General features: G+C 35.5%; 2 protein-coding genes across 3 annotated transcripts; one reads left to right on the forward strand and one right to left on the reverse strand.

Annotated features, from left to right (window-relative positions):
* Positions 1-203: 203 nt before the first annotated feature.
* Positions 204-11377, reverse strand: LOC143550450 (exocyst complex component SEC10b-like). Of its 2 annotated transcripts, XM_077041091.1 has the most exons (25): positions 11217-11376; positions 6495-6575; positions 6157-6387; positions 5989-6063; positions 5543-5644; positions 5376-5426; positions 5176-5281; positions 4610-4720; positions 4225-4316; positions 3794-3959; positions 3637-3713; positions 3431-3529; positions 3238-3328; positions 2654-2739; positions 2391-2564; positions 2022-2075; positions 1809-1937; positions 1605-1697; positions 1357-1503; positions 1162-1259; positions 1001-1085; positions 855-913; positions 666-764; positions 478-561; positions 204-393 (listed from the first exon to the last, which is right to left on the reverse strand). In XM_077041091.1, the coding sequence occupies exons 2-25, from the start codon at positions 6573-6575 to the stop codon at positions 318-320; spliced, it is 2466 nt and encodes an 821-aa protein (XP_076897206.1). In that variant the 5' UTR covers positions 11217-11376; the 3' UTR covers positions 204-317. The 2 variants fall into 2 exon arrangements, with proteins under 2 accessions (XP_076897206.1, XP_076897205.1); XM_077041090.1 differs by having other exon boundaries at positions 1809-2075; positions 11217-11377.
* An 8126-nt stretch (positions 11378-19503) lies between these two features.
* Positions 19504-25245, forward strand: LOC143550451 (methylenetetrahydrofolate reductase (NADH) 1-like). Its single transcript, XM_077041092.1, has 11 exons — positions 19504-20003; positions 21983-22043; positions 22183-22265; positions 22399-22572; positions 22671-22844; positions 22948-23048; positions 23134-23245; positions 23326-23406; positions 23491-23668; positions 23759-24093; positions 24964-25245. The coding sequence occupies exons 1-11, from the start codon at positions 19593-19595 to the stop codon at positions 25045-25047; spliced, it is 1794 nt and encodes a 597-aa protein (XP_076897207.1). The 5' UTR covers positions 19504-19592; the 3' UTR covers positions 25048-25245.
* The last annotated feature ends 1798 nt before the right edge of the window (positions 25246-27043 follow it).

The following is a 27043-nucleotide window of genomic DNA, read 5'->3' on the forward strand; positions in this document are numbered from 1 at the left end:
GAAATCCAAAGTTTAAACGGAGGGCAACTTAAACTAAAATCTATAACGATTACAATAACATACATGTGTAAAAGTCATATATATAAACAGTCATATTATATAAAAGTCATATATATAACATACATATTATGTTTTATTACAATAACACATAATAAAACACGCGAGCGAGACCCATAGCATCTAAAGTCATATATATAAACAGACTGGATACTAGTGCACAAAATCTGCTTGTTTCGAAAGGAAAATAAAAAAAATAAAGAAATGGACAGAGTATAACATCCGGCGAAACCTCCGATGGTAAAAGTTTGTTTCTGCTTTTAAGAGCTTGGCCAAAGAGAGCTGAGTTTGGCTGCAAGTTTTGCACTTTTATAATCCTCTCTAAGCTGAATAAACCTATTCAACGCGGAAAGACAGGTCGTTAGAACATGACATATAGGTCGTCAATATCAAAATGTCGTCGTAGAATTCATTAGTTACCTTTGGGCGTCTTTCAGTATGCTTGGTGTGCCTTCAAACAGACTCGACAAGCTTTCAGGAGCCACAATAAAAACATTGGCCAAGCTGAAGATTAAAAACAAGTGCCACACATTAAATTCTTTTCACGATAAGTAAGGAATAGACAATGAACATAAATAGCATATATAAAATAAACGAATGCAACTTACATGCTTAATGATTCAAATTTCTCATCAACCGTAGGAGCATTAAAGCTTCGCACAAAATCTCCATATTCAGTGATGTCACGTTTCAGCCTTAGCCCTCCACTACAAAAAAGAGAGTTCAGAGTTCTTGACCAAATCGTTTCAACGCCGATGACTTTAAATGTAGTAAAATTAAAAGAAAAACGAGGTTACCTGGGATTAAAAGTGTACTTCTGCCAGTGATTACTTAGCCCTTTGTGCAAGCGGTTTCCCTGTATTATGTATTTCATTAATCATCTTAGCATGTAGTGGTAAATTAAACAGGTCACAAATAATTATATATAAGAAATGTGCGGTACCAATTCAGTTAGGAAAGCTTGCTTGTTGAGACCTTCTAGTGCAGTGAATGCTGCCTCAAGCACACGAGAGAGATATGCTACAACTCTGGCAAATAGACAAATATTTAATATTAGAAATAAATATATGAACTCTGACTTTGCAGATAAGGGCAAAAGACAACCTTATGCACGCATTTGTAGGGCGGTGATCAGGAACAACGCCGTCATCCGGTGACTTGTAGTCGGTAGCTTTTTGCTCGGCTGAAAGCAACCGTTCCACCTGCACATAAAAGGGAAACACACAGATTGTTAACAAAACTGAATGTAGATACCTTAATATATAGAAGATGTTGTTTCAATGACAGTTAATAACAAACCTCAGCCATAACTGTCTCGATGCATTGTTGGAGACCTTTATAGGCAGCACCCTCTGCACTGGACATAGCTGTTCCCATTTCTTCACAAGAAGCGGCATGTGCCCCATCCACAGGTAACAGAAGCCTTGAAATAGAGTTGGCAAAGTACTGACAATTGACAAAAGCAAACATAATCAAACAAGAATTCAGATTCGTCGCACTAGTAAATAAGAAAATGAGGAGATATAACTAGATGTAACGCGACCTACTTGTTGAACTATAGCCACACTACTTCCACACCGTTGTACAGAAACCATAAAAGATCTGAAACTGCTTTCACCAGCGGCAGCGGCAGCTTCTGCCTACACATCAAGATTAGATTGTCATGACTGGTTAGATAAGTGTGATCGCCTTTGTTACTCAACAACAGCAAAGCTCAAATAAACTATTTTTTTAAGATAAAGAGGTTTTACAGCAGAAGCGGCTGCAGCAGCAACTCTTCGACTGACACTTGTACCAAGCACAAACCGCTCCCTCAGTGCTGCAGCTTCTGTGAGGCCATCTCTAGCTCTTTCAAGGCCTTCTGTTGTATATTGACTCACCTGCACCATAAAAAGGGCAAGGGTGAATAATGAATATACATGCATATGATGAAGCCATAAAAGTTTCTTAGATTCATAACTTACTTGATCTAGAAGGCAAGTGAACACAGTTTTGACGTTGGCTGCAAGACTAGCGGGCTGTTTAAAGACAAACAGGTAAAACATAAGAACCTTTCATAAGCATCCAAAAGCATACGACATGCATGAAGGGCTTGTCGAGATGTGGCTATTTCGTGCAGAAGAATTATAATTTCAACAGACCGGATTCTATTTGCTATTGATTAACATGATAGCGGTATAGAATATTAGAATATACAGATGATTGATAAGCTGGAAGGAAACAATTCACGAAAACTTGTTGGTAACTTAATTTTAGTTAAGAGTAGCGCAACAGATAATATACCAAAGCTGCTATGGACTATAATCACTTGATGATATTTAAAATTACTTTACCTGAGGTGAAAACAAAGTGCATCTTGAAATTGCCTCTTCGTTCCAACGCACAAACTCTGTGACCACTGTAACAGATATCTGTTGGTGGGAAGATGATATTGAAGCCCCTTTTGACCGCCCAATTGACCCTGTTGACTCTCCTGACAGCTGGCTCTCGGAAAGCAGTTCCTCCATCTGCATGTCAAAATCCAATAAGTATAGAAGGGGATGTGTGTGTGTGTGTGTGGAGAGAGAGAGAGAGAGAGGGCTGTGATTGAAGAAACCTTTGCTTTGTAGAGCTGCCTTAAAGAAGCTTGCTCATATTCAATGTACATATCTTTGTGATCAATAAATAGAGACTCTGTTAGGCCTGCACAACAGCAAAATGTATGTCAGGACAGCTTAAGAGATTACTATGTTTCACATGGACTGTATTTCCTTTCATTCCAAATTTCTAATATTGAATAATCGATCCATGCGTGGCACATGTTTCAACTAACACTATGATTCAATGTAAAAGCTACATCACATGTGAAAATTAGTTTCATCCTACAAGTAGAATTGCTATTTGCTAGCGTGATATTGTATCGCGTTATTTTGTAATCTAATCCCTCTATATCTTATAGTTTGTATAATCAGCCAAATTGAGCCAAATTTCATTTCTATAATGACATGTTTGGCTTAGTTAAGTTCAACTAGAATAATAGTTTTTATGCCATCCACAATTAAGGTCCGCTTCTGTTACTGATTACTAAAACCTGTAAACACTCACACTTCGTATATTATGTTTACAATGCAAAACTAACTTCTGCCCTTAAGTCATGATTTCATTTAATGAAGATAGCAACGATTTTATAAAATATTGTACCTTCAATATCCAAGTCACCGCATCCCACACTGCGTAGATCTTTGGCTAGTTCCTGTGTCTTCTCATAGCTCACTGCTAGCATTCTGAGGTACTGAAACCATGTACAAGTACAAAAGAAAATTAACATTAAATAGTTAAAATCAAACAGATAACAGTTTATATACAAACAAATGCACCCAGTCACTGAACTTACTAGCAACAGACCACCTTCACCCATTGGAGGCGGATGTACTAAAGATGGTTTCACCAATAACTTTTCTAAAAGTTTAGGAACTCGGTCTTCCATTACTCTCTGTCGCAGAAACATCATAAACCGGGTTATAAAAGTAAATTTTCAATTATATATAAGTAAGAAAAACTCATAAAATGCCTAGAAAAAATGTGGTTTCCTTAAAATACCTGTACTAGAATCGACATGACATCATTTGGAGAAGGAAATACAGCCATGATGGTAGCCGCTTCTTTTCTGACAGTATCTACAAGTCATTTGAAAGAAGTATATTATATATCAAGAAAACACTAGTTTGGTCTTCAAAAATGTTGGAAACCTTCATACCTGTTATTTCTTTGTACAAAGAAGAGAGGGCACGGGCAACATTACTGGGACTAGGTAAGGAATCTTGGTCACCAAGAACCAATCTGGAGTCGGCATTCATAACCTCCACATCAAACATTGGTCTTAAGCCCACGTAGTGTTGCATGGCACTAGTACCTCTGCTAAACTGCATACCAAAAGCCATATCGTAAACTGCATATCACTAGTACATTATGCTTTTAATAGATTACCATGTGCATAATAGCAGGTTGACAATTAAAAAAAAGCCAGCTTGTCATATTGGGACAGTAGTTAAGTACATTTATAGTCTATAGAGTTTGCCCAATGATTAAACATTACATTATAATTTGTAACTCGGTAGTTTCTGATGAACATATTAATTAGCAAATACTTTCCAGCTAATAAGACAAAGAAAGAAAGTGCAGCGGTACCTGAGATAATATTTTTGCACACTCTGCCATGGTAGACAGTTCTCTTTTCTGAGATGCAGCATCAAACCGAGACAACAATCTGTTCTCCAGTTCTGTAAAAACATTATCGTCAAGTGTCAAATCAGTAAACTGATTTCACCTCAAACTTAAATGAAATTTCTTTGGTTTTAGATTTAAATCACATGTTACCTTATATTATAACTGTGTATACAATAATTTTTTAATGTCAATTATATAAAAAGATGGGTTGTCCGGGTTTTGAAAATTTAATGTGTTTAAATGAAGCAAATACGTTCTCTTGTAGTTGCTCATGTGAGAGAAGATTGTGGTCCCTGTTCCCATAATTAAACACAAACTAAAAATCAAGAACTTAATTATAACCTACCATTGCAGTATTCTTGAAGGTTGCCAACTGCAACCTCCAATCCTCTACTAGCAGTTGCATTCCCTTGCATAGTGACACCTTGTCTTCCAACATCTTCCTCTGCAAATGAACCTGATAGAAACAACAAAAGAGAAAAAGGTTACTTTATATACAAATTTTATCCCTAAAAGAATCACATCAAAAGGTTTAATATTTGTGCAGGACAAAATGGACCGGGTCGGGTCAGCTTTGATCGTACCCGCTTTTGTCTTATATAATTTCATTAATAATTAATGTGATGAATATAAGAACATAAAAGCATAAACTATGTTATCACAGTAATGACTTGGTTTTATTATAAAATGGTTTTATAAGGTTTTATTCGCTTGACAGTCACTTTGGGTGAGTTTCACCCTGTTCAACTCATTTGAGTCATATTCATTTTATCTAACTTTTTATGTTACCCATTTGACCTGTTTGAGGTATGACAAAAAACTCAAATTGCCCCACATAAGCATAATACAAGTTAGCCCATTTTGAAACAAGCACAAATACACAAGTAAGGTGTTTATAAGCAGTATACATACGCAATTTATGTGCAATAGAAGCAGCCTCAGCAACACGGCTGTCATCAGAAAAAAGAGGGGATAATTCCATCAGGTCGCCAGGGCTACTGTTAAATTCCATCAGGTACTACATGGTAGAACAAGTAGTGAGGTGTTATGCATTGCAATTTGCAAGACACTTCAAAAAATAAAAAGATATTAGTTGCATCTACTTATGGTACCTTTATGAGCTCCATAGTCTGGCTAGCGGTTTCTCTCTGTGAATCTGCACTCTGGCATTAAAAAGCATAAAGATTGAAACAGACCATTACAAGTAAACAATCACTCAATAACTTCCATGAATTATGAGCAATAAAACTTATTCGTTAAGGTGCTAGTCAAACTTTACCTGCAAATGATCCCCAATTTTAGCAGCGGTCTGACCAACACTAGATATACGTGAATCCAGTCTTGCAAAACTATCAAACAAGCCATCTACGCCTTTTTCTAGCTGAGAATAGATACTAGTTAAAATCTTAATGATGGAGCGTCAAACTTGAAGCTTGATATAGGATGCATATAATTTCAAAATTCTGACAAACTAATAATGCTTATGTGCAGATAGATAAGTATCATGCAATAAATCCATATCAGAATGTCTCCATACTCATAGTATGGGCAGGTTGTATAAAATCAGACCTCAAAAGTGGTTACCAGATTAGTAAGGCCAGGATATTGAATGAAAAAACTTCTTGCTCATCATAAAAACTTATTTGGTCACTCAAAAAAAACCTTTTTAACTTACAAACGCGTAATATTGAAAATAACCTTCAAAAAACGAAGTTAGTGATTTACCTCACCAAGTGTCTTCCTATGTTTAGAGTCTTGTGCCGCAGCATCTTTTTTAAGATTATATAGTTTTCCATCAATCTTCAACAAGTATACAGATATGAGGTTTAGCAACAAAATTGTTCAGTAAATAGATGCAAAACAGGTGCATGACCATTATGTAATTACATGTACCTGTGTCTGGAGTTCGACCAACTGTGAACATGAACTCTTAAACATTGACAATAAAGAGTCAACTTCTGGAAATAGCGGGCTTGATTGTGCTTGTGTTGACCTTCCATTTGACAAAGCATCATTCCCATTGATATTACCATTTCCTTCTAATGAGTCAGCATCTTCTTCTTGAAAAGCTGGCAGAAGCTCATTTACTAAGTTTCCAAATAAAGCATCGAATGAAAAGTCCCCCTTCATAAAACAAATAGGACAAACAGCAATAGCATTGAGTACATTATACCACAAACACACACCTACAAAATCACATACACCCAAATGATAAGGTCATTAAGCTTTACCTTAAAGTCTTCTATGTCTAGAACAAGTGGCTCAGAACTTGATATCTTGTTACTTTTTACTCCATCTCTAATTTCTTTCATCTAAAAAACAAAATTGTAAAAGCACCATTAAACCTTTTGTAACTTCCTGTGGCAGATGATATAAATATAAAGTTTTCAAGTGATTATCAGTTGTATAAAACCATAAAGTCGCAAGAAATAGTAGACTAACATCAAAAACATGACAATCAATTGAAACATGAGACATTAAGTAAAATGGTATCTAAATTTAACTCAGAACTTGATCTCGGTCACACACAGACACACACATGTAATTAACAGATAAAAATTGACCGACTGAAGTTTTAGTTAGTTTGCACTTTTTTAGAATCCAATCTTGCATATCTGCCCCAGATAAAACATTAAGTTGCCATTCTCCTGAAGTTCAATCAACTAAACTTACATTATAGCAAATCGTAACTTTAACAATAATCATTTCATGCTTCTTATTGCCATATTCATCCACATATCTAATATACTTTCAATATCCAAGAACTGAAATGGATCTGCTCAACGAGCAAACACACATGCAAATAAGCACACTCACGTCATACACATGCTTCCACATTATCGCCTTAGAATTTAAATTTTAAACTGAACGCAATTGTAATCTTTAGACTGAAATTCAAAGGGAAACTTATCACTCAATGCAACTCTTTTTCGGTAACAAAGTTACAATTTCTCATCTTGTTAAATATCATTGGTCATGAAGCTTCTTGAAGAGGTAGGTCCCAGCAGAGCTCAGTTGGACCCGCAAGACTCACCTTGAAGAGGGACGTCTGCGCAAAGACCAACTGGATCCGCAGGACCCACCATGCTCAGAGAGATGAAGACCTTACGCGCAGTACACCAGCTGTTCCCGCAGGAAAAGCCTCCCAATGGTAAAGTACCCCGCCTGTTCCCGCAGCTGCGGATACAAGCCATCAGGGAAGGCTACCCGCACTAATAGTAAGGCTACACGCACAAGGCACTAACTCAATAATTCAGTAATGTCACCTGAAGAAGGAATGAGCAAGGCGGGAATACTCCCGCCCAAATGAGCCAGTCCATACGCTTCTGGAAGATCTTTTGTACTATACCTGCCAAGGTATGGACAAAATAGACAAGATCTGACCAAAGCAGCCCATGAACCAATCACAGGGTGACAGCTCACCGACAACAGTACGAGGAGGAGCACGCTCTAGTACAAAATGTCACTATCAGCCGCTGCCTACCCACCAACCCTCATCGTGGCACGTACATAGCCTGTAGTTGGTGGAAAAGGAATAGTACACAGCCGGCCATGTCACTATCAGCCGCTGCCTACCCACCAACCAGCATGACACGTACGTAGCCCACAGTTGGTGGAAAAGGAATATTATACAGCTGGCTGTACCTGCTTGGAAACCTACCTTCGGCTATAAATACTCCAAACACCTTGGAACGGTATGGATATCACATCTTATCACATATCATCTGATATTATCTTATCTAGCTATTTCTCTTAATATACACTTATATTCAGAGCAATCTAGTCTGATTCTCACGCCGGAGGGTGGTCACAAGGAGGTACCCCCCCCCCTTCTCAGTGACGAGCTCACGGTGTCTGTTTTGCAGGTCATCAGAAGAATAACCATCTTTGCCGGACCTAACCCTCGTGGGAAACATCTACTTAACCCTAAGATTATCCTTAATCTGCCGGGGTCACTTAGTGTTTCTTCACTTCTTCTCCGTTTTTAAATTCAAGGTAGATAGAATCGTTGTGGGCCTATAAGGCTATAAGCCTGGGCAGAATTTCTAAAACCTAAAGACAGCTGAATTCTCTAATTTTTCTAACTAGATACATTTGAGAGATTAATGATAACCCACAAAATACCATACTAGTAAAAAAGTTATGTAACTACCAAAACTAATATTGTCATATTTCGAAAATGGAACTCAAAAGGATAAATTGTCACCCAATTTCCCTCAATTCAACCATTTACAATTTTGCGTTTCCATAAATATCAAGTGTCATATCAAGTGTCTCAAAGCCACTTCTCCGTTTCCAGATCCAAAAATTGAACTGGATCTTGTTCGCGAGCGAACACACACACACTTGAACAGCATTGTCGAAATCTTAAATCCCATAATATAGAGCTTTGACCAGATCATTCTAAATAACAGTAAAACCCTATACTAGTAAATAAGTTCATGTAATCTTCAAAATTGTAAAAGTACGTATCTCGAATTTATAGATAAACTATCGCCCAATTCACCTCCAATTTATCAATAAGTTAATTTTTCTCAGCATAGCATACCTCATTCGTCATTAACTACTCCCTAGGTTCAAATTTAAACAATATACAATCATTAATCATTGCATACTCTAAACAAAAATCAAATAGCAGATTTATAAACTGAAAACAGTTAAATCGTTAACATCAAACGAGTAGAACAATGGATCTCCTCAACCAGTAAACACACACACACACGCAACCTCAATTTTGGAAATTGATTTGAACCAAAATGAAGCTTGAATCAGATCATCCTAAATAATCAGCGAAACATCTGTAACTTTCAATAGTTTATAAAGGCCTAACTCAAAGCTGAAATAAGTGCAAAAATTATCACCTAATCAATCATTAAGTTACAGTTTCCCATCATAGCATACCTCATTGGTCATTAAACTATCCCTCCGGTTCAAATTCAAACTATATAGAATCATTATAGATAGAAAACAGAATTCAAATAGCTGATCTTCAAACTTATAACAGTTGAATCCTTAACACCAAACGAGTGGATCTGCTCAACCACTACACACACAGCATCTAATTGACTAATTTGGGGGTTAAACTGAACCTAATTGAAAGCTTGAATAAGATCATCCTATATAATTAGCGAAGGTTCAGTAACTTTCAACACTTTATAAAAAGCCCTAGCTCAAAGCTGAAATGAAATCGGAAATTATGGCCTAATCAATCATAAAGTTACAGTTTCTAATCGTAACAGATCTCATTGTTCACGGAGTTAATTATCCACTACAAAGTACAAATTCAAAATAAATATAATTCATTGCCAATTTAACTCTCAACACCAAACGAGTAGAGCAAGTAACAACGGATCTGCTCAACACACACAGCATTAATTCAGAAGTTGAACTGAACCTAATTGAAAGCTTGTATCAGATCATCCTATAGAATCCTAAAATCTCGTACTCGAAGCTGAAATGAAATCAGAACCTATCGCCTAATCAATCACAAACTTACAGTTCCTAATCATACTAGATCTCATTGTTCACAAAGTCAGTTATCCACTACAAATTAAAACTAAATACAGACATTACCTAATAATTAGCATACAAACCCTAGCAGAAACTTAAAAACTGGAAACAATTGAACTCTCAACATCAAACAAGTACAACAACGGATCGGCTCAACACACACAGCATCTAAATTAGAAGTTGAACTGAACCTAATTGAAAGCTTAGCTTGAATCAGATCATCCTAGTCAATTGTAATTCTAAATAACCATAAAATATCATACTCGAAACTGAAATGAAATCGGAAATTACTGCCTAATCAATCATAGTAGATCTCATTGGTCACGAAGTTAGTTATCCACTTCAAATTCCAACCATAAACAATCAATACCAAATAACTAACATACAAACCCTAACAGAAACTTAAAAACTGAAAACAATTGAATTCTCAACATCAATCGAGTAGAACATCGAATATACTCAACCACCACACACACACACGGCATCTAATTGACTGGCTTAGAAGTTAAATTGAACCTAATTGAAAGCTTAAATCAGATCATTACAATCCTAAAATCTCACACTCGAAGCTGAAATGAAATTGAAAATTATCGCCTAATCAATTTATACTAGATCTCATTGATCACAAAGTCAGTTATCCACTACAAACTCAAACTAAATACAATCATTAGCAAATAATTAACAAGCACTAGCTTGAAGCTGAAATGAAACAGGAAATTATCGCCTAATCAATCACAAACTTACAGTTCCTAATCATACCAGATCTCATTGGTCACGAAGTTAGTTATCCACTACAAATTCAAACTATAAACAATCAATACCGAATAACTAACATACAAACCCTAACAGAAACTTAAAAACTGAAACAATTGAATTCTCGACATCAATCGAGTAGAAATCGGATCTGCTCAACCACCACACACACACACACTCACTCACACACACAGCATCTAATTGACTAACTTAGAAGTTAAATTGAACCTAACTGAAAGCTTAAATCAGATCGTCCTATACAATCCTAAAATCTCACACTCGAAGCTGAAATGAAATAAGAAATTATCACCTAATCAATCACAAACTTACTGCTTACAGTTCCTAATCATACTAGATCTCATTGATCACGAAGTTAGTTATCCACTTCAAATTCAAACTAAATACAATCATTAGCAAATAATTAACAAGCACTAGCTCGAAGCTGAAATGAAACCGGAAATCATCGCCTAATCAGTCACAAACTTACAGTTCCTAATCATACCAGATCTCATTGGTCGCGAAGTTAGTTATCCACTACAAATTCATATTATACACAATCATTACCTAATAATTACCTAATAACTACCATACAAACCCTAGCGGAAACTTATTAACTGATAATAATTGAAATTGTAACATAAAACGAGTAAATTAGTGTTCGAATTAGAGATTTAGTGGAAATTGTTAACCTCTACGGCGATCAAGTAGAGTACAGGTTTAGAATTTGAGTTGAATTGAGAGCAGTTGGTTTGTTGGTGTTGAGAAATGAGATCGGAGAGAGGTTAGAGAAGAAGACGGAGCCTGACCGCGAAGACTACAAGGAAGAATGAGGTGACCGGAATGACTTTATTGCCCTGCCCATTTGGACCAACAAATGACCCAGGTCAAGTACTTGATATTTGTTTTTCGTTTTTTTTTAACTGTCAATGACTACCGGTTAAATTTATCACATCGGGATACACTCGTCTTTCAATCTGGAAAAACCCTCAACTAAGACCAACTATTGTGAACACTCACCCGAAGGCACGGCAGTGCAAGAAGATGAAACATGTTCGGTAACTTCAGTTCAATGATCCAATTAGTGAACGTCACATCTTCGTCTGGTTTCTCATCACCACCTGGTGCTGCATAAACTAAGTAATAGGGGCATGAATCAAACTTGGGTCACATGAACTGATGAAACACCAAGTATCTACCTTACCATTCCACCACCTGTTCATTGTTTTTTTTTCTTTTTAATTAAGCAAACTAACGTTCACTTTATTGTTAGGGGGTGTTTGGTAGAGGGATTTGATTGGGGAGAAATTGAATTAGAAATATTTCTTTTGTTTGTTTTCCACTTTTCATTTCTATTTCTCTTTCTATTTCTCTAAAACTAGAGAATTCCATTTCTCTTTAAAACAAAGAGAGATCCATTTCTCAGCAGCCTCCTCATAGCATGTCACCACCTCGTCTCCAACCACCACCTCGTCTCCGGCCACCACCCCATCTCCGGCCACCACCTCGTCTCCGGCCGCCACCTCGTCTCCAAGTCTGCAACCACCACCTCGTCTCCAAGTCTGCAACCGCCACCTCGTCTCCAAGTCTGCAACCACCACCCCGTCTCCACCGTTCGCAGTGGTGAACACAGAGATGGTAACCGGTTGTAGGTTGCAGGTGGTACGGGTGAACGGAGATTAGGGTTTCAAGTGGTGGTTCGTGGTAGGTTAGGGTTTTCAGATGGTCGGGTGATTGTGGTCGCAGGTGGGTGACAGTGGTGGTGGAAATCGGCGGTGGTTGCAGGTGGCTTCTGATTATCATCATCATCATCGCCACCACAACCACCACCACAAAATCTCCAAAGAGGCAGTGATGACAGATCTGAGCCTCCTTTTTCTATATCTTATGTTCCAAAAATTTGAATCTTTTTAATTTCTTGTGTACTGTGGTTGAAGAAGGGGGTTTGGTGGCGGCAGCCGGTGGTGGTGGGTTGTGGTTGAAGAAAGGGCTGTGGTGGTGGTGCTGGTGGTGTGGGGCTGTGGTGGTGGTGCTGTGGTGGTGGTGCTGGTGGTGGTGGGGCTGTGGTGGTGGGGCTGCGGTGGTGAGTGGTGTCAGGTTGGGTGGAGGTGGGGTTGGGTATGGTAAAGTTCTCTGTTTATTTTCTCGTGTACCAAACAAGAGAAATGATTCTCATTCTCCATACCAATTCTCTTTCTCTACAATTCCATTTTCATTTTTATTTTCTCTCCATTTCCATTCTCTGTACCAAACACCCCCTTAATGTAAATCTTAGTTTAACGAAGAGCTAGCTGGTTGACTTGTTTAACTAAACGGTTTATATAAGTTGGTTAAATACAAACTTTACTATATTACTTCATAGATCATGATGCTAAAACTATAAAGTATAAACTGGTGTGTTACAAATTAGTTGATTTTTTTAACTGATACTTGGTAATTGGTATGCTTAATTTACCGTATAAAAAAATTATGGGTATGATGATTATTGATTCAAAGAAAAAGTGGTCACCACGTATGAATGGAAATGAGAAATCCTATATGAAACTCTTATTTGCCAAAGACAAAAAGACACTGTAAGTATCACCGAATGAGTGGGAATCATGTGACATGGCTCATACATGAGAACGGTTTTTTTTCGAGGGAATCCTTAGCCTCGAAAAGCATGGCGTCAAAAGCATGTTTTGCTGTTGTGGTGGTGACCTTAGTCTCATAACAACTTCCTAAGCAAGTGTTAGGCATGTCTTTTGCACAAGGTTTGGCGTTAAAAGCATGTTTTGTTGTTGTGGTGGCCTCAATTAGTCTCATAACAACTTCCCAAGTGAGTGTTTGGCCTTGTCTTTTGCATAAGGTTTGACCTATTCACGTGGTCTTTTGTCTTTCTCATGATTTTGTGACTTAGTGGTTGAGTGTCACACCCTGACTTAGGGCCTAGGCGTGTGACCACGAATTGGTATCTGTTTTGAAAATATATCAGAGTTTAGGGGTTAATATTAGCGGAAGACTTTAGGTTGAATATAATATTAATTTACGTTGAAAATTTACTCGGGAATTAAATACCCGAGTATTGGTTTACAAAAGATATGTTTTCATATTACAAGGATTTTTATATCAAAAACGGAGCCATCTGTACGCGCTTCTATCTTCATTAAGACTCCAATCCTTGTTAATACTACTTACGCTTAATTACCTGCAATGGGTTGGAAAAATACGTCAGCTATATGCTGGTGAACACGTATGACTCAATAAAACATTTTGAATGACAATATAAATACAAATGTAGTTTTCTTGACAATCTCAGCGGAAGCATTTCTACTTCCGGTATATGTACCACTGCCCTACACACACAACGGTATTCCCCGAGCTAAACGGCCCTAAACTGAGAACTGGTCATGACCATTTAAGCTCGCGGCTTCATTGCCTTTGATTGATTGATTGAGCTTTAACAGTTATGTTTGGATACAGACACATGCGTATTCGGTCGAGTTGATATTATTCTCTACTTTGTATTATAATGTTTTAGAGATATCATTATCTCATGTAGACATTTGATTGACTCGTTAAGACAAACACCCGTTCATCTTATCGAGTATAAATATGTTTTGACTGATTGAAAAGGTTAACGTATTCACCTGTACCGTCGGTGTTGTAAACCTTGACTGATTGATTGATCGACTGTGAATGATATTAACCTATACATAAATAGGTTCGTATGAATGTTTTGAATGAAGTTAAGCTATGATTGTAAGCTTAACCTTGAAATCGTTTATCTTTTATTGTGAATGAAAACAGTTGTTTTTATGTGACGTTTGATATAGCATGCTTTGGCTTAATAGGGTCTATCACGTTGGTAAGTTTCTCCAGGTAAGTAAACGGGTCCCTCGGTTGATTGGGATTTATGCGAATTACTTTTCCTTAGGCAAGAAACTTACTACTAGTGATATCCCCCTTCCAGTTACTACATGCCCGTCAAAATATATCTTTTGTTTAACATTACTTCATCATGAAGTAACGTTCATGAAAACATGATTGTGAATGATTTGTAAAATACGATCAAGGTTAAAGGCCATAGCCTCTATTGATAGTCTAAGCCATAATTCAAATAACTTAAACGTAATCCCTACCTTAACGTGGATACTTAGATTGATAATAAGAAAAAGGCAGGATCTTTATCTACCCGCTTATGTGATTGCTATTTGATTATAACTTCGTTTATTGCACGAACTTCGAAGAAAAAAACAGCACGTCGGCTTGTTACGGCAACGGCACACGCTTTCCAATGCTATGTGTGTATAAAGGAAGGTGTGTTTGGGATGAAATGAGCTCAAACCCGTCACCCCCCTTTTATAGCTGAAATTTGACCCGCGATGGGTCCCTTGTGGCCCGTCGCGTATCGCGACGCCGCCTTTTTACACCGCCTTATGCGGTGGTGACGCGTGGCCCGTCATATTGCGCCACGTGTCGACACGGTGTTCAACACGTGTCCACTGACTCAGCAACCCCATCGCGCTACGCGATGGGTTACATGTTACCCCGTTGCGTACCGCGACGGGACAAGATTTTCAAAATTTACATTTTGGTCCCTGAACTTTCTAAGTTAGTACATTTAAGCTCATATTAAAGAGGGTAAAAGATGCGGTGTTACATTGAGTTTAGACGTGAGACAAAAGATTAATCTTGTCTTTTCCTTTGATGATAACAATCATGTTGATCTTTTCCCTAAGTCACGAATAAAATTATTTATTCGTCGTCCAGAGGGTAAGGTATCATATTTTATGGCTATGTGTCGTGTAGTGTGGCAAGGTGTCATATGGTATGGTTAGGTGTCGTATGATGCGGTAAGGTGCCGTATGGTGTGATAAGGTGCCAGACTATGTCTTATAGTGTTGTAAAGTGTAATAGAGTGCGGTAAGAAGTCGTGCAATGTTGTAAAGTGTCTAACAACGTGGTAAAGAGTCGTACGTTGATTATTTGCTTGTTGTCAGGAGGGGAAGATGTTTCTCTTTATACGTGATTTGTGGTGATGAAAAAATATGTTTAATCAAATGTTTTCTTCTCGGTTAATTACTTAATTAAAATGTATTAACTCTGTTAAGTCTTAAATATATATATTTTTTTCTCAAAAACAATGATGATAACTAAATTGACTTGCTGACCACTTTTTATTTGATTATAGTATTTTAATAATTCATATTTATCAGTGCAACATGACACTTTTTCTAATTGTTATTGTTGCGTGCTATCTTCATATATTAGAGCTTTACGTTGGGGTTTAAGAAAATAATGATTGGTAACTAAATATATTCATACATTGTAAAGATTAAAAAACCATTATTTATAAACTAATAATGTAATGGATCATCTGGTTCGCGAACTTTGAAATAATCAAAACTAATTCAAATAAAAACTTGTATGGTGTTTTGTTTGTAAGTTTACAAAAGGAATTGAAACTAAAAAAAAAAGCTAGAGGAAATTACCTACCCGTCATATCAAATTCACATTAATTTTTATTATAATATTTTCTCTCTCTTTTTCCATTGTATAATACTATAATCTCATTATCCTATTCATCAAAGTTGTTACGTTGCCACTACTAAATCTATTACCAACTTTAATCTAATCACATGACTTTGAATATTTGACAACAAATGACGAAAAAATGTTCACATTTGAATACGAAATTAGTATTACATATAAATAAATTTGTCTATAATTCTATAAACCAACTTATTACTTTTAATAATCTATACTATTTAATAAATAAAGCTTTCAAAATGCCACATGTCATCACTATATTCATCCTTACAAAATTGTCCCTCCTCTCTCTCATATTAAATACATTTCTCTTTTTAATATTTCATTTTCAATTTTTAATAATTCCATCCTAACTTAAAAGAATTAATACCATCATAAATATGTTAATTTGTTTAATATAAAATATATTGCATTATTCATCCTTACAAAATTTTCCCTCCTCTCTCTTATATTAAATATATTTCTCTTTTTAATATTTCATTTTCAATTTTTAATAATTTCATCCTAACTTAAAAGAATTAATACCATCATAAATATGTTAATTTGTTTAATATAAAATATATTGCATTAGTTATTAATATTAGATTTTTATAAGTAACCAATACGAAACGAGTGGGTTTCTTAACTGATCAAAGTATCAAATATTGTTCATGTCAAAACAGTTTAAGATTAAAATGAGTTTTGGTCCACGAGTTGGTTTAAAAAAGTAGTCATTTATAGCTAAGTTTTGATATAGAAAATAATAAAGAAATAATTTATGATTTATGAATTTTCTAACAAATTTTTATTTCCAAATTACGTAATATATAATTTTTTTTACCGTACAGTATATCTTCATATATGTGATGCATTTTTTTTTTGTATTTCACATTATGTAATTATTTAAAAAAAATATTTATTCTAACCCGTATGCTACACGGGTAACTAACCTAATTTAATATAAAACTATGATTCCGGTCTATAATTTTTGGGGATTCAATAATCAAGCCTTAAACATTCGTGTTGGTTTTTTATTTTTTATTATTATTTGTTTGGTTGGGACTTGGGTGGAGGAGGCGTGGTTGGTGAAAACTTAATTTCAATTTGGTCCCTAAACTATTCATAATATACAACCAATTTCACATACATGTTGAAAATGATACCTTCTCTATTTTTTATATAGTAACGGTGACGTTTTTGGTGTTAGATATATCTATCAACACACTTTAGATCATGACCTTAATGAAGAACATTTTGATGAAATCAAGTAGTTATTTATTTATTTTATAAATTATAAACTTCTATTAGCCACTTATGTATACATATTGTCGGATTTAAACTCTCCGTATTTTAAATAGAAGATATACATTTTAGCACTGTGAAATTTATCATAAACAACGTAAGGAGTTGTTAGTTACTATTTTATTTAATATTTATTCTATTTACATATAAGCCTCATTGAATGTATTTTGTAAAGTTTTTAACCATGCACGTGTATATAAGACGATAAGCTACTTTATATATGTTCATTTACCCATCATAATTAATAAGGTCACTCAGACACTTACAAATAGTTTTGTTTAATATATGTAACTATTAGTTTATATATTAATAATGAACATGCCATTGAAAAAAATATATGACTCTGTTAACATGGATGTTTGTATTCATGTTACAATATGTGTAACCGGATTAACATGTTATTGTTTTGATTTGCTGGTGTTTTTTATTCTTTAGCCCAGTGTTTTTTTCTCTCCAAACCTTATTGGACATTCTTGTTAGTAGAAGTTACCTCTTGGTGCACAATTTTCTATTTAATATAGTGTTTCTCTAATAACCTATGCATGTCAAGTGCATGTTATGATGCTAGACGGTCTTAATAGTTTAAGTTAAACTAACTTGTACCAAAAGCTAATAACTATTGATGTTAGACGGTCTCAATATATTGAAGGCCTAATAAGCTAAATGTATGTTGGATCAAGTAGTTACATAACCCACTTCTCTTCATGTAATTATATATTTTTTTTTATGTTTGGTTAGCTTTTTTTTTTCTAACCATCATCGTATGTTTTGTTTTAATAAATCATTCGTCGTTCTAAAGTACACGTAAACCACCCTGACGTCATAATTCACCCTCTCTTTGTTTGCGACTAACTCAAATGCACATGGCAGTCTAGTGGTCTACTTTATGTTTAATTGTGTTTGAAATATATTTATTTTTACTTTAATTCATTTTGTTAACATAATTGCACCGTAAAAGAATATTAGTATTATAGGAGTAATCTTCATAAGAGTGTTAACTACCAATTAACAAAGACAGAAATACGAATTTTTTTCTTTAAACATATATGATAAAACACCAGATGTTATGTTTACTTTCAGGCGGTGTTTTGATTTCGTCATTTAAGCTAACTGTCATCCAATTCCTTCGTTAAGTTGATGTGCGTGAGTAACATGTGAGGGCTTTTGATCTTTTAACATGTCAGTTATCCCTCTTCCCTCTTTAAGGCAACCATATATAATAGTAACTAAGTTTTAAAATTGTTCCAATTAAGTCACTCATAAAATATTTTGTTATAATCAGATCACTAAAGTTTTATTTATGTTTTAATTATAGATATTTTACATGAATAGCATGTTATGTAGTTTTTTTTCTAAATAGTTTGACATTGAAAAATATGTGTTAAAAAATTGAAAAAATAATTAAAAAAAAAAAAACTGAAAAATTGCAAATATTATTTTTTTTTGTAGTTCAGTTTTACTAATTTTGTCAATTTATTTTTAAAAAATCAAGTGTCAAACTATTTAGAAAAAAAAAACCTACATAACCTGCTATCCAAGTAAAATATATATGATTATAATACTTTTACACACTTTAGTTACATGAATGAAACAAAACATTTTATAAGTGACCTGATTGAAACAAATTTATAACTTTATTACTATTTTATAGAGTAACCACTCTCTTAAACCACGATAAAACACCATATCAATAACACCCAAATCAAAATCTAAACACCCTAGTTAAATATAACAATAAATTGGACGTGACTCAATGGCAGCGCACTCACTTTACTAGTGAGAGGTAGGGGGTTCAAACCTCACTATCACCAATTTATATGAGAGATATGAGGGATGGCCATGACTTGCCGGTGTTCGAGTCCTGATCTCACCTGGTTTTACCGGCTCCTCGTTGTCGTGCCGTTTGGCGGGCGTGGGGGTTGGGTTTTATTCGGGGAATCCCTCAATAGGTGAACCGTTAGGGGCTCTGTACGTTCGGACTCGGGTCAGCACGGGCTACATTTAGCCAATGGAGGGCGGTACGGAGTACCCGACGTTACTTACTTGTTCGTTAAAAAAAAAGAAGTTAAATATAACAAATCACCAACCTTCAAGACCCATTTACAACAATATCAAAACCCAAAGGGCTTAACCGTATCATCCCACCATTATAAATAAGCCACACACACCCACTCATCTCCTTGTACCATCCCTTAACTGTGTAGTGCCTCCATCCCACCAACCACATCCCAGATCTCCCAATTATCCTTCCCAAAATGAAGGTAATCGACAAGATCCTCGAGTCCACAGCCGCCGGGTCATCGGGCAAACCCGTATTCTCATTCGAATTCTTCCCTCCAAAGACCGAAGACGGAGTCGAGAACCTGTTCGAGCGAATGGAGCGAATGGTGGCCCACGACCCGACGTTTTGCGACATCACTTGGGGTGCTGGTGGGTCAACGGCGGAGTTGACTTTGGAGATTGCGAGGCGGATGCAGAACCTGGTGTGTGTGGAGACTATGATGCATCTGACGTGTACGAATATGCCTGTGGAGAAGATAGATAACGCGCTTGAGAGTATTAAGAAGGATGGGATCCAGAATGTGTTGGCTTTGAGAGGTGATCCGCCACGTGGACAGGATAAGTTTGTCCAGATCCAAGGTGGCTTTGCCTGTGCTCTTGATCTGGTATGTGATTGATCATTTGATCATTAGTTAGTTAGTTATATAAAACCGAACTTATCCCGTAGCTGCCGACACTATATTGATGATCAAAATGTTAGATATTTAGTGTAATTGGAACTGGATTGACTTGATTAAACAAGTTAGGAGGTGCGGGTGCGGGTGCGGGGTGCACGTCTGTTTGAGTTGATTTGAATTTGTGAATTTAGGTTTTAATTGATCATGAGTTACCGTCATTAATTGATCATTGAGTTATTGATGTTAGGTAGGTAGTTAGTTAGTTATAACTTTATGCGGTTGCTGCTGACACGAGTTTGGTGATTGAAATGCTTGAACATGTTACATTTTGTACTACGATATCGTTGATTACTAGTTGTTTGATTTGGATCTGTGGATTTAGGTTTTAATTGATCATTTCGTTACCGGTGTTAGGTAGTTATACTTTATGCCGTAGCTGCCGACATGAGTTTGGTGATTGAAATGCTTGAACATATTACATTTTGTACTACAATCTCGGTGATTACTAGTTGTTCGATTTGGATTTATGGATTTAAGTTTTAATTGATCATTAAGTTACCTACGTTCGTTAGTTATAACTTTATTTATGCCGTAGTTGCCGACTCGACTTTGGTGATTAAATTGGCTGAACGTATTACATTTGTACTGCAATCTTAGTGGTTACTTGTGTTTTGGTTAATTGTTTGATTTGGATATGTGGATTTAGGTTTTAGTTGATCATTTTGTTACCGACATTAGGTAGTTATAACTTTATGCCATAGCCGCCGACGCAATTTTGGTGATTAAAATGCCTGAACATATTACATCTGTACTACATTAATAATTGAGTTACATATATTAGTTAGTTATATTTGAATTTGTGCATTTGAATTACAAACGATTAGCTAACTTTATTCCGACTGCCGACACAAATTTGATGATTAAAATGCCTGAACATATTACCGGTGTCGGATCCAGGATTTTATTACTATGGAGTCACTGTATCATACGAGTGGATGTAAAAGTTTCTGGTTCGGGTCGGGTGGGAAATACTAGTAATATAATGTAGAAATTATGTTTTTAATCGAGTTTATATTTGATACCTGGGCTTTATATACAATGAAAACTCAAATATGATATTGCATTTGTGTGTTCTGCATTCGATTCTATCTTACGACGTGCTATTGAGGGATTGTGAAGTCTAATATTAGGGTGTGATATCACTTATCAGTGTAGAGTGCTTTGCCCATTTTAGTTCATTTTGTAGTTACGGGTTTCATATATTAGGTTCTTTCAGTTTTCACACCATGTTGGGTGATTTTTAGCTAATGAGATCTCTGAAGTCTATTCAGTGTTGTAAAACTTGCTAGGCACTAGTCAATCTCGAGCAGTGGGATACCGACTAGCGATTAATCGGATTGGATATTTATATGTAATTTTCAAATTCATACACACAAAATTTTTCAAAATTTTGTATATAACTTTTCAAACTTATTAATCGGATTGGATTAGTAAGTATAAATTTGTAAAATTCAAAGTTTTTGATCAACTTTGATCGATTTTAGGGGCTGATTAGTTGAAATCGTACCGGCAACCCAGCGCCTAGCTAGTAATCGGCGATTAATCGCTGCTTAGATTAGTTTTGTTTTTCAACACTGAGTCTATTATAGTAATGTAGTTTGCTTTAAGATGATTTTGGATTTTAAAGAACTTTAAAACATGTTAGTCTCATTGTATTTGAGTTTGCGAATTTGTATTCTCATTGATCATTGAGTCGTGCACATTTATACACTAACTCTTGGATTAGCTCTGTATCACAATGCTGCATAGGTGAATTTAGGTTTTGTGATGTGTGAATAAGATGATTTAGTCATGAAGAACTTTATGAAAACCTTACTCATGTCAAGTTACCTGATTAAGCTGTATGAGAATGACTGTAATAATCTTGTACAATCAATAGTTTTGAATGTTTGTTGAATTTTTTACAGGTGGAGCATATCCGTAAGCAATATGGTGACTATTTTGGCATAGCTGTTGCTGGTTATCCAGGTTTCCATCTCAAATCCTTTTGTCTTTATTTATAGACAGCCGGATTTCATATACATTGTATTGATATTATTTGTAGATGTTATCCTATTTGTTGTTTTGTAATTCTATATTAATTAAATATAAAAGTTTTGTTTCTCAGAGGCACATCCTGAAGTCATTGAAAGCAATGGTCTTGCTACACCTGAAGCATACGCAAAGGATCTTGCTTACCTTAAGAGAAAGGTACACTCTATTCCCAAAATTTAGGTTCTTTGATGTTGCAGACATAAGTAACATATTAACATATTATAACATATTAAAGCTTGAGTTGACTGTTTGACTGTGCTTAACCAATGAATGGGATTTCATGTTGCAGGTTGATGCTGGAGCTGAAGTGATCGTCACTCAGCTTTTCTATGACGTAGACAACTTTCTCAAATTTGTGAACGATTGTCGGCAAATTGGAATAACTTGTCCCATTGTTCCTGGTATCATGCCCATCAACAACTATAATGGCTTCATTCGCATGACTGGTTTCTGCAAAACTATGGTATGCTGGTGTTCTTATATTTCACATTGCTTTTTTAAATCGATCCAAAGTTTGCGTTTTTTAATCATACTCATGTAATTAACTAATTACTACTACAGATTCCATCTGAAATCACTGCTGCTTTGGAGCCAATCAAGGATAACGAAGAAGCTGTTAGAGCTTATGGAGTTCACCTTGGAACTGAAATGTGCAAGAAAATTATGGCTAGTGGAATCAAGACGTTGCATCTTTATACACTCAACATGGAGAAGTCTGCACTGGGAATTTTAACCGTAATAACAAAGTCCTTTCGATATTCTATTATTCTTCAATATTTATATTTAATAACATTATTTGCATTATTGAATGTAAACTTACATTGTATTTACAATGCAGAATCTTGGATTGATTGAAGAAACCAAGATTTCAAGGCCACTCCCGTGGAGGAGACCTACCAATCTTTTCCGCCTTAAAGAAGACGTTAGGCCAATATTCTGGTATGCAACATAAACATGTATTTATAAAACCATTTTGTTTTATATTTAAATAAATACTTGATTTTTTTTTCTTTTATGTTGATAGGGCCAACCGTCCAAAGAGTTACATCACAAGGACTACTGGCTGGGAGCAATATCCACATGGGCGTTGGGGCGATGCTTCTAATGCATCATACGGAGCATTAACCGACCATCAGGTACATAAGTTATTAACTTTGGTGCACTCTCCTAGTAATCTGGTTAATCTCTGATTGCTAACTGTTATATGTATCTTTAGTTCATGCGACCACGTGCACGCAACAAGAAAATTCAAGAAGAGTGGGTGACTCCTTTGAAAAAGTTTGAGGATATTTCTGAGGTATTGTGTCGGTGACTCAGATTTGAAGCTTAATGGCAATATTTTGTGTGTCAAAAGAGGCTAATTTAAACGTTTTTATATCAGAAATTTATGAAATACTGCCTTGGACAACTGAAAACCAGCCCGTGGTCTGAACTAGACGCACTTCAGCCAGAAACAGAGATTATTGATGAACAACTAGCTGCGATAAACCTCAAGGGCTTCCTTACCATCAACAGCCAACCGCCCGTTAATGGAGCCAAATCTGACCTCCCAACCGTTGGTAAGATTTTATTTAAGCATAATTTGGTCAATTTGGTCAACTATCATGAAAATGCCGACTTAAAGCGATATCATTGTTTTGGTTTTGAAGGATGGGGCCCAGCAGGCGGGTACGTTTACCAGAAAGCGTATGTGGAGTTTTTCTGCTCTGGTGAAAAGTTAAACGCTCTGGTGGAGAAATCGAAGGCGCACCCTTCACTGACATACATAGCAGTGAACAAAGACGGGAATTTGGTGTCGAACGTGGGGAAGAATGATGTGAATGCAGTTACATGGGGAGTGTTTCCTGCTAAAGAGATCATTCAACCAACTGTTGTTGACCCTGCAAGTTTCTTAATATGGAAGGATGAAGCTTTTGAAATCTGGTCAAGAGGGTGGGCCCAGTTGTATCCTGAAGATGATTCTTCTAAATCACTTCTTCAAGAGGTTTGTTTGTTTGTTTCTTTATTATAACCCAATTATAGGGGGTGTAAACGAGCCGACCCCAAGCTCGACTAGGTTCGAGCTCGGCTCGTTTTTGACTTACGAGGATCATTTCGAGATCTTCTTCTAAAGCTTGAGCTCGGCTCGTGATTTGTTTTTTCTAGCTCGGGATTGGCTCGTTTTCTATTTATTAATTAATTTATAAACGTTTTTTGTTATTTTTATATATTTTGAGCAAAAAATTTAAATGAGCCTAAGATCGACTTGAGCTTGTATAGCACTACCTTAAACGACCCAAAGCTCGGCTAGAGCTCGGTTGTGCATTGTGATATTAATACAAATAAGTTCAAAAGAGGTAAAAGTTAAATAATACACAAGGCTCGAGCTCGGGCTCGTTATTGACTTACGAGAATCATTTCGAGCTCTTCTTCTAAAGTTCGAGCTTGGCTCGTGAGCTGTTTTTTCTAGCTCATGATCGGCTCGTTTTCTATTTATTAATTATTTATGTATGTTTTTAATTATTTTTATATATTTTGAGAAAAACTTCAAACGAGCCTAAGCTCGGCTGGACTCTGGAGCTCGTGTAGTACCTTAAAACGACCCAAAGCGCAGCTCGAGCTTGGTTGTGCACTGTGAAATTAATACATATAAGTTTAAAGAGATAAAACTTATAAAATACACAAGGGTCAAGCTCGGCTTCTTTCGAGCTTTTTATTGGTCCGAGCTCGAGTAGCTCGCGAGCAACTTGGCTCGTTTGCACCTCTACCCAATTATAAACCATTGTTATTATTAAGACTCAGCAAAATAATATTTTTACATGGTTACTTATATCTTATGGAGTCTTATATGATTATTGTGGCAATGGGATTACAGGTGCAAAACAATTACTACTTGGTTAGCTTGGTGGATAATGACTACATCAACAGCAACTTGTTCAATGTTTTCAAGGACATCTAAACTTGATCACCAAATCAATCTCTATAGAGAAAATGAATGTAACACTGTTTTTTCAAGGCTTTCTTGTATTGTAAGCAACTATTCGTTTAAAGGAGGAGCGTACGAGCTCGCAGTTACTTGGTGTGGTACGAGAAACAATGCATAATGTACTATCATATCACTGCTTACAACAGTGTAATATTATCACTTTATGTATTATCGTTATTTGGGCTTTTGTTACACAGAGTTTGCAATTTTTATTACTGGGCTTTTGCAGTATTGCAGTTTATTTAACATGAAAGTTTTCATTTTATTAAATTTGCGATCGTCATGACTTATGAATTAACACCGAGAATAGATGAAATTTTACAAATCAATCAGTTATTACTATCGACTATGAAACGAAAATGATTATGAGTGGAATTAAGAAATGAACAGTAATCTTTACAATTCAATCTACGCGCTATGTATAGGCCTTAAAGCCCCGAATTGACCGTTAACATGTGTTAACAAACTATGTTAGCAATTGGCACGAGTAGTCTCTTCAGCTCCAGCTCGAGTGAACTGCCAATGTACGATTAAACACGAATGAACTAGTCACAACTATGATCCACCAGTTATGACTTTAACATAACGATAACCAGCTTTTAAATGATTGTGACATATAATAATTAATTTAATAAAGTTTTATAATTTCTAATTTCTAATACCATTATTCTTATTTTATAATTTATAATGTAATAAGGATTAATAGAGGTGTTCAATACTTCAATACAACCGTTATACGAAAGAATATATATATATATATATATATATAATATATATATATATATATATATGCTTGTGCTTTTGAGTTCATCACGATCTTCTTTCCTCACACCACTAACCAATCAAAAAGTGACTAAATTACATGTAAATATGAAAGATATTTAATATAACTTATTAAATCTTAAATTGACTATGGTTTAATTATTTCTTGCATAACTAACGTTGAGCCCCCAAAACTTTGATCCTATAACACATACTTATCCTAAAATTTATTTAAAATACCTACACGGGCTACATTGTAAAGAAGTTTAGAAAGTTTATTTATTATATTAAAAGTTAAAACTAAAAACCATGTTGGGATTTTATGTATGTTTTTAAGTTTAGAAGTTTAAAATACACACTACAAATAATGCTAAACAACAGAGAATGCTAGTTTCTCTTCATGATATTTACCCAAATTATAATACCATTATACCATATTACCATGGATAACTGGATAGATATAATGTGAACTTATATTCCAACATAGTCTTTATCCTAACCCACTATACTAACTTGTACACAATGCATAAAATTTGTAATAACATAACATATCATATCAAAACGGTACTTACATTAAAACCTATTGTACGTCATTCATTGGGACTTGTACAAAAGAAATCCCTAAAATGTCAATTTGGCAAAATAATAAAGAGAATCTTTATTTGAAGAATCTTAAAATGTTTATTTAAATATGATTGGTTCCCCACTTCCTCCCCATTTATATAGGTCATATCATAATATTTTCAACCAATTACAAGACACCACATTTTGTAAAGTTCTAATCACATTAATAGTTGTCTTGGCTCACAAAAGAATATCGCTAGGCACACATAAACCAAGTCGAGACTCACAAAAAGTATCAACAGTTTTCACCAAAAATATCGACTGTCCCCACACAAATTTTCTCATAATTCACAAGTTATTTGATTGGATTACACAAGAATCAGGTCAGATCACACAAAAATCAGGCAGAACTTAAAAAAAACGTCTTCGGTCTTTTTTAAGAAAGTAAGAAATTTATCAAATATTTTTCTCATGGTACAGTGTAATTGCTCGAACACCGTCGCCTAACATGAACAAACAGGTCCGGCCCGACGATATTTAGATGGACAATTTCGTCTTTTTTCGAAACTATTCTATATTTCTTATACACAATTTCTTAACTTTGTTTAATTGTTTTAATATTTTCCTGCTCATTATTTAGCGC

This window comes from Bidens hawaiensis, unplaced genomic scaffold (assembly GCF_021521415.1).
Source record: "Bidens hawaiensis isolate Kalapana, Puna unplaced genomic scaffold, B.hawaiensis_p1.1 tig00016041_1, whole genome shotgun sequence".
In the NCBI taxonomy this organism is placed as follows: Eukaryota; Viridiplantae; Streptophyta; class Magnoliopsida; order Asterales; family Asteraceae; genus Bidens; species Bidens hawaiensis.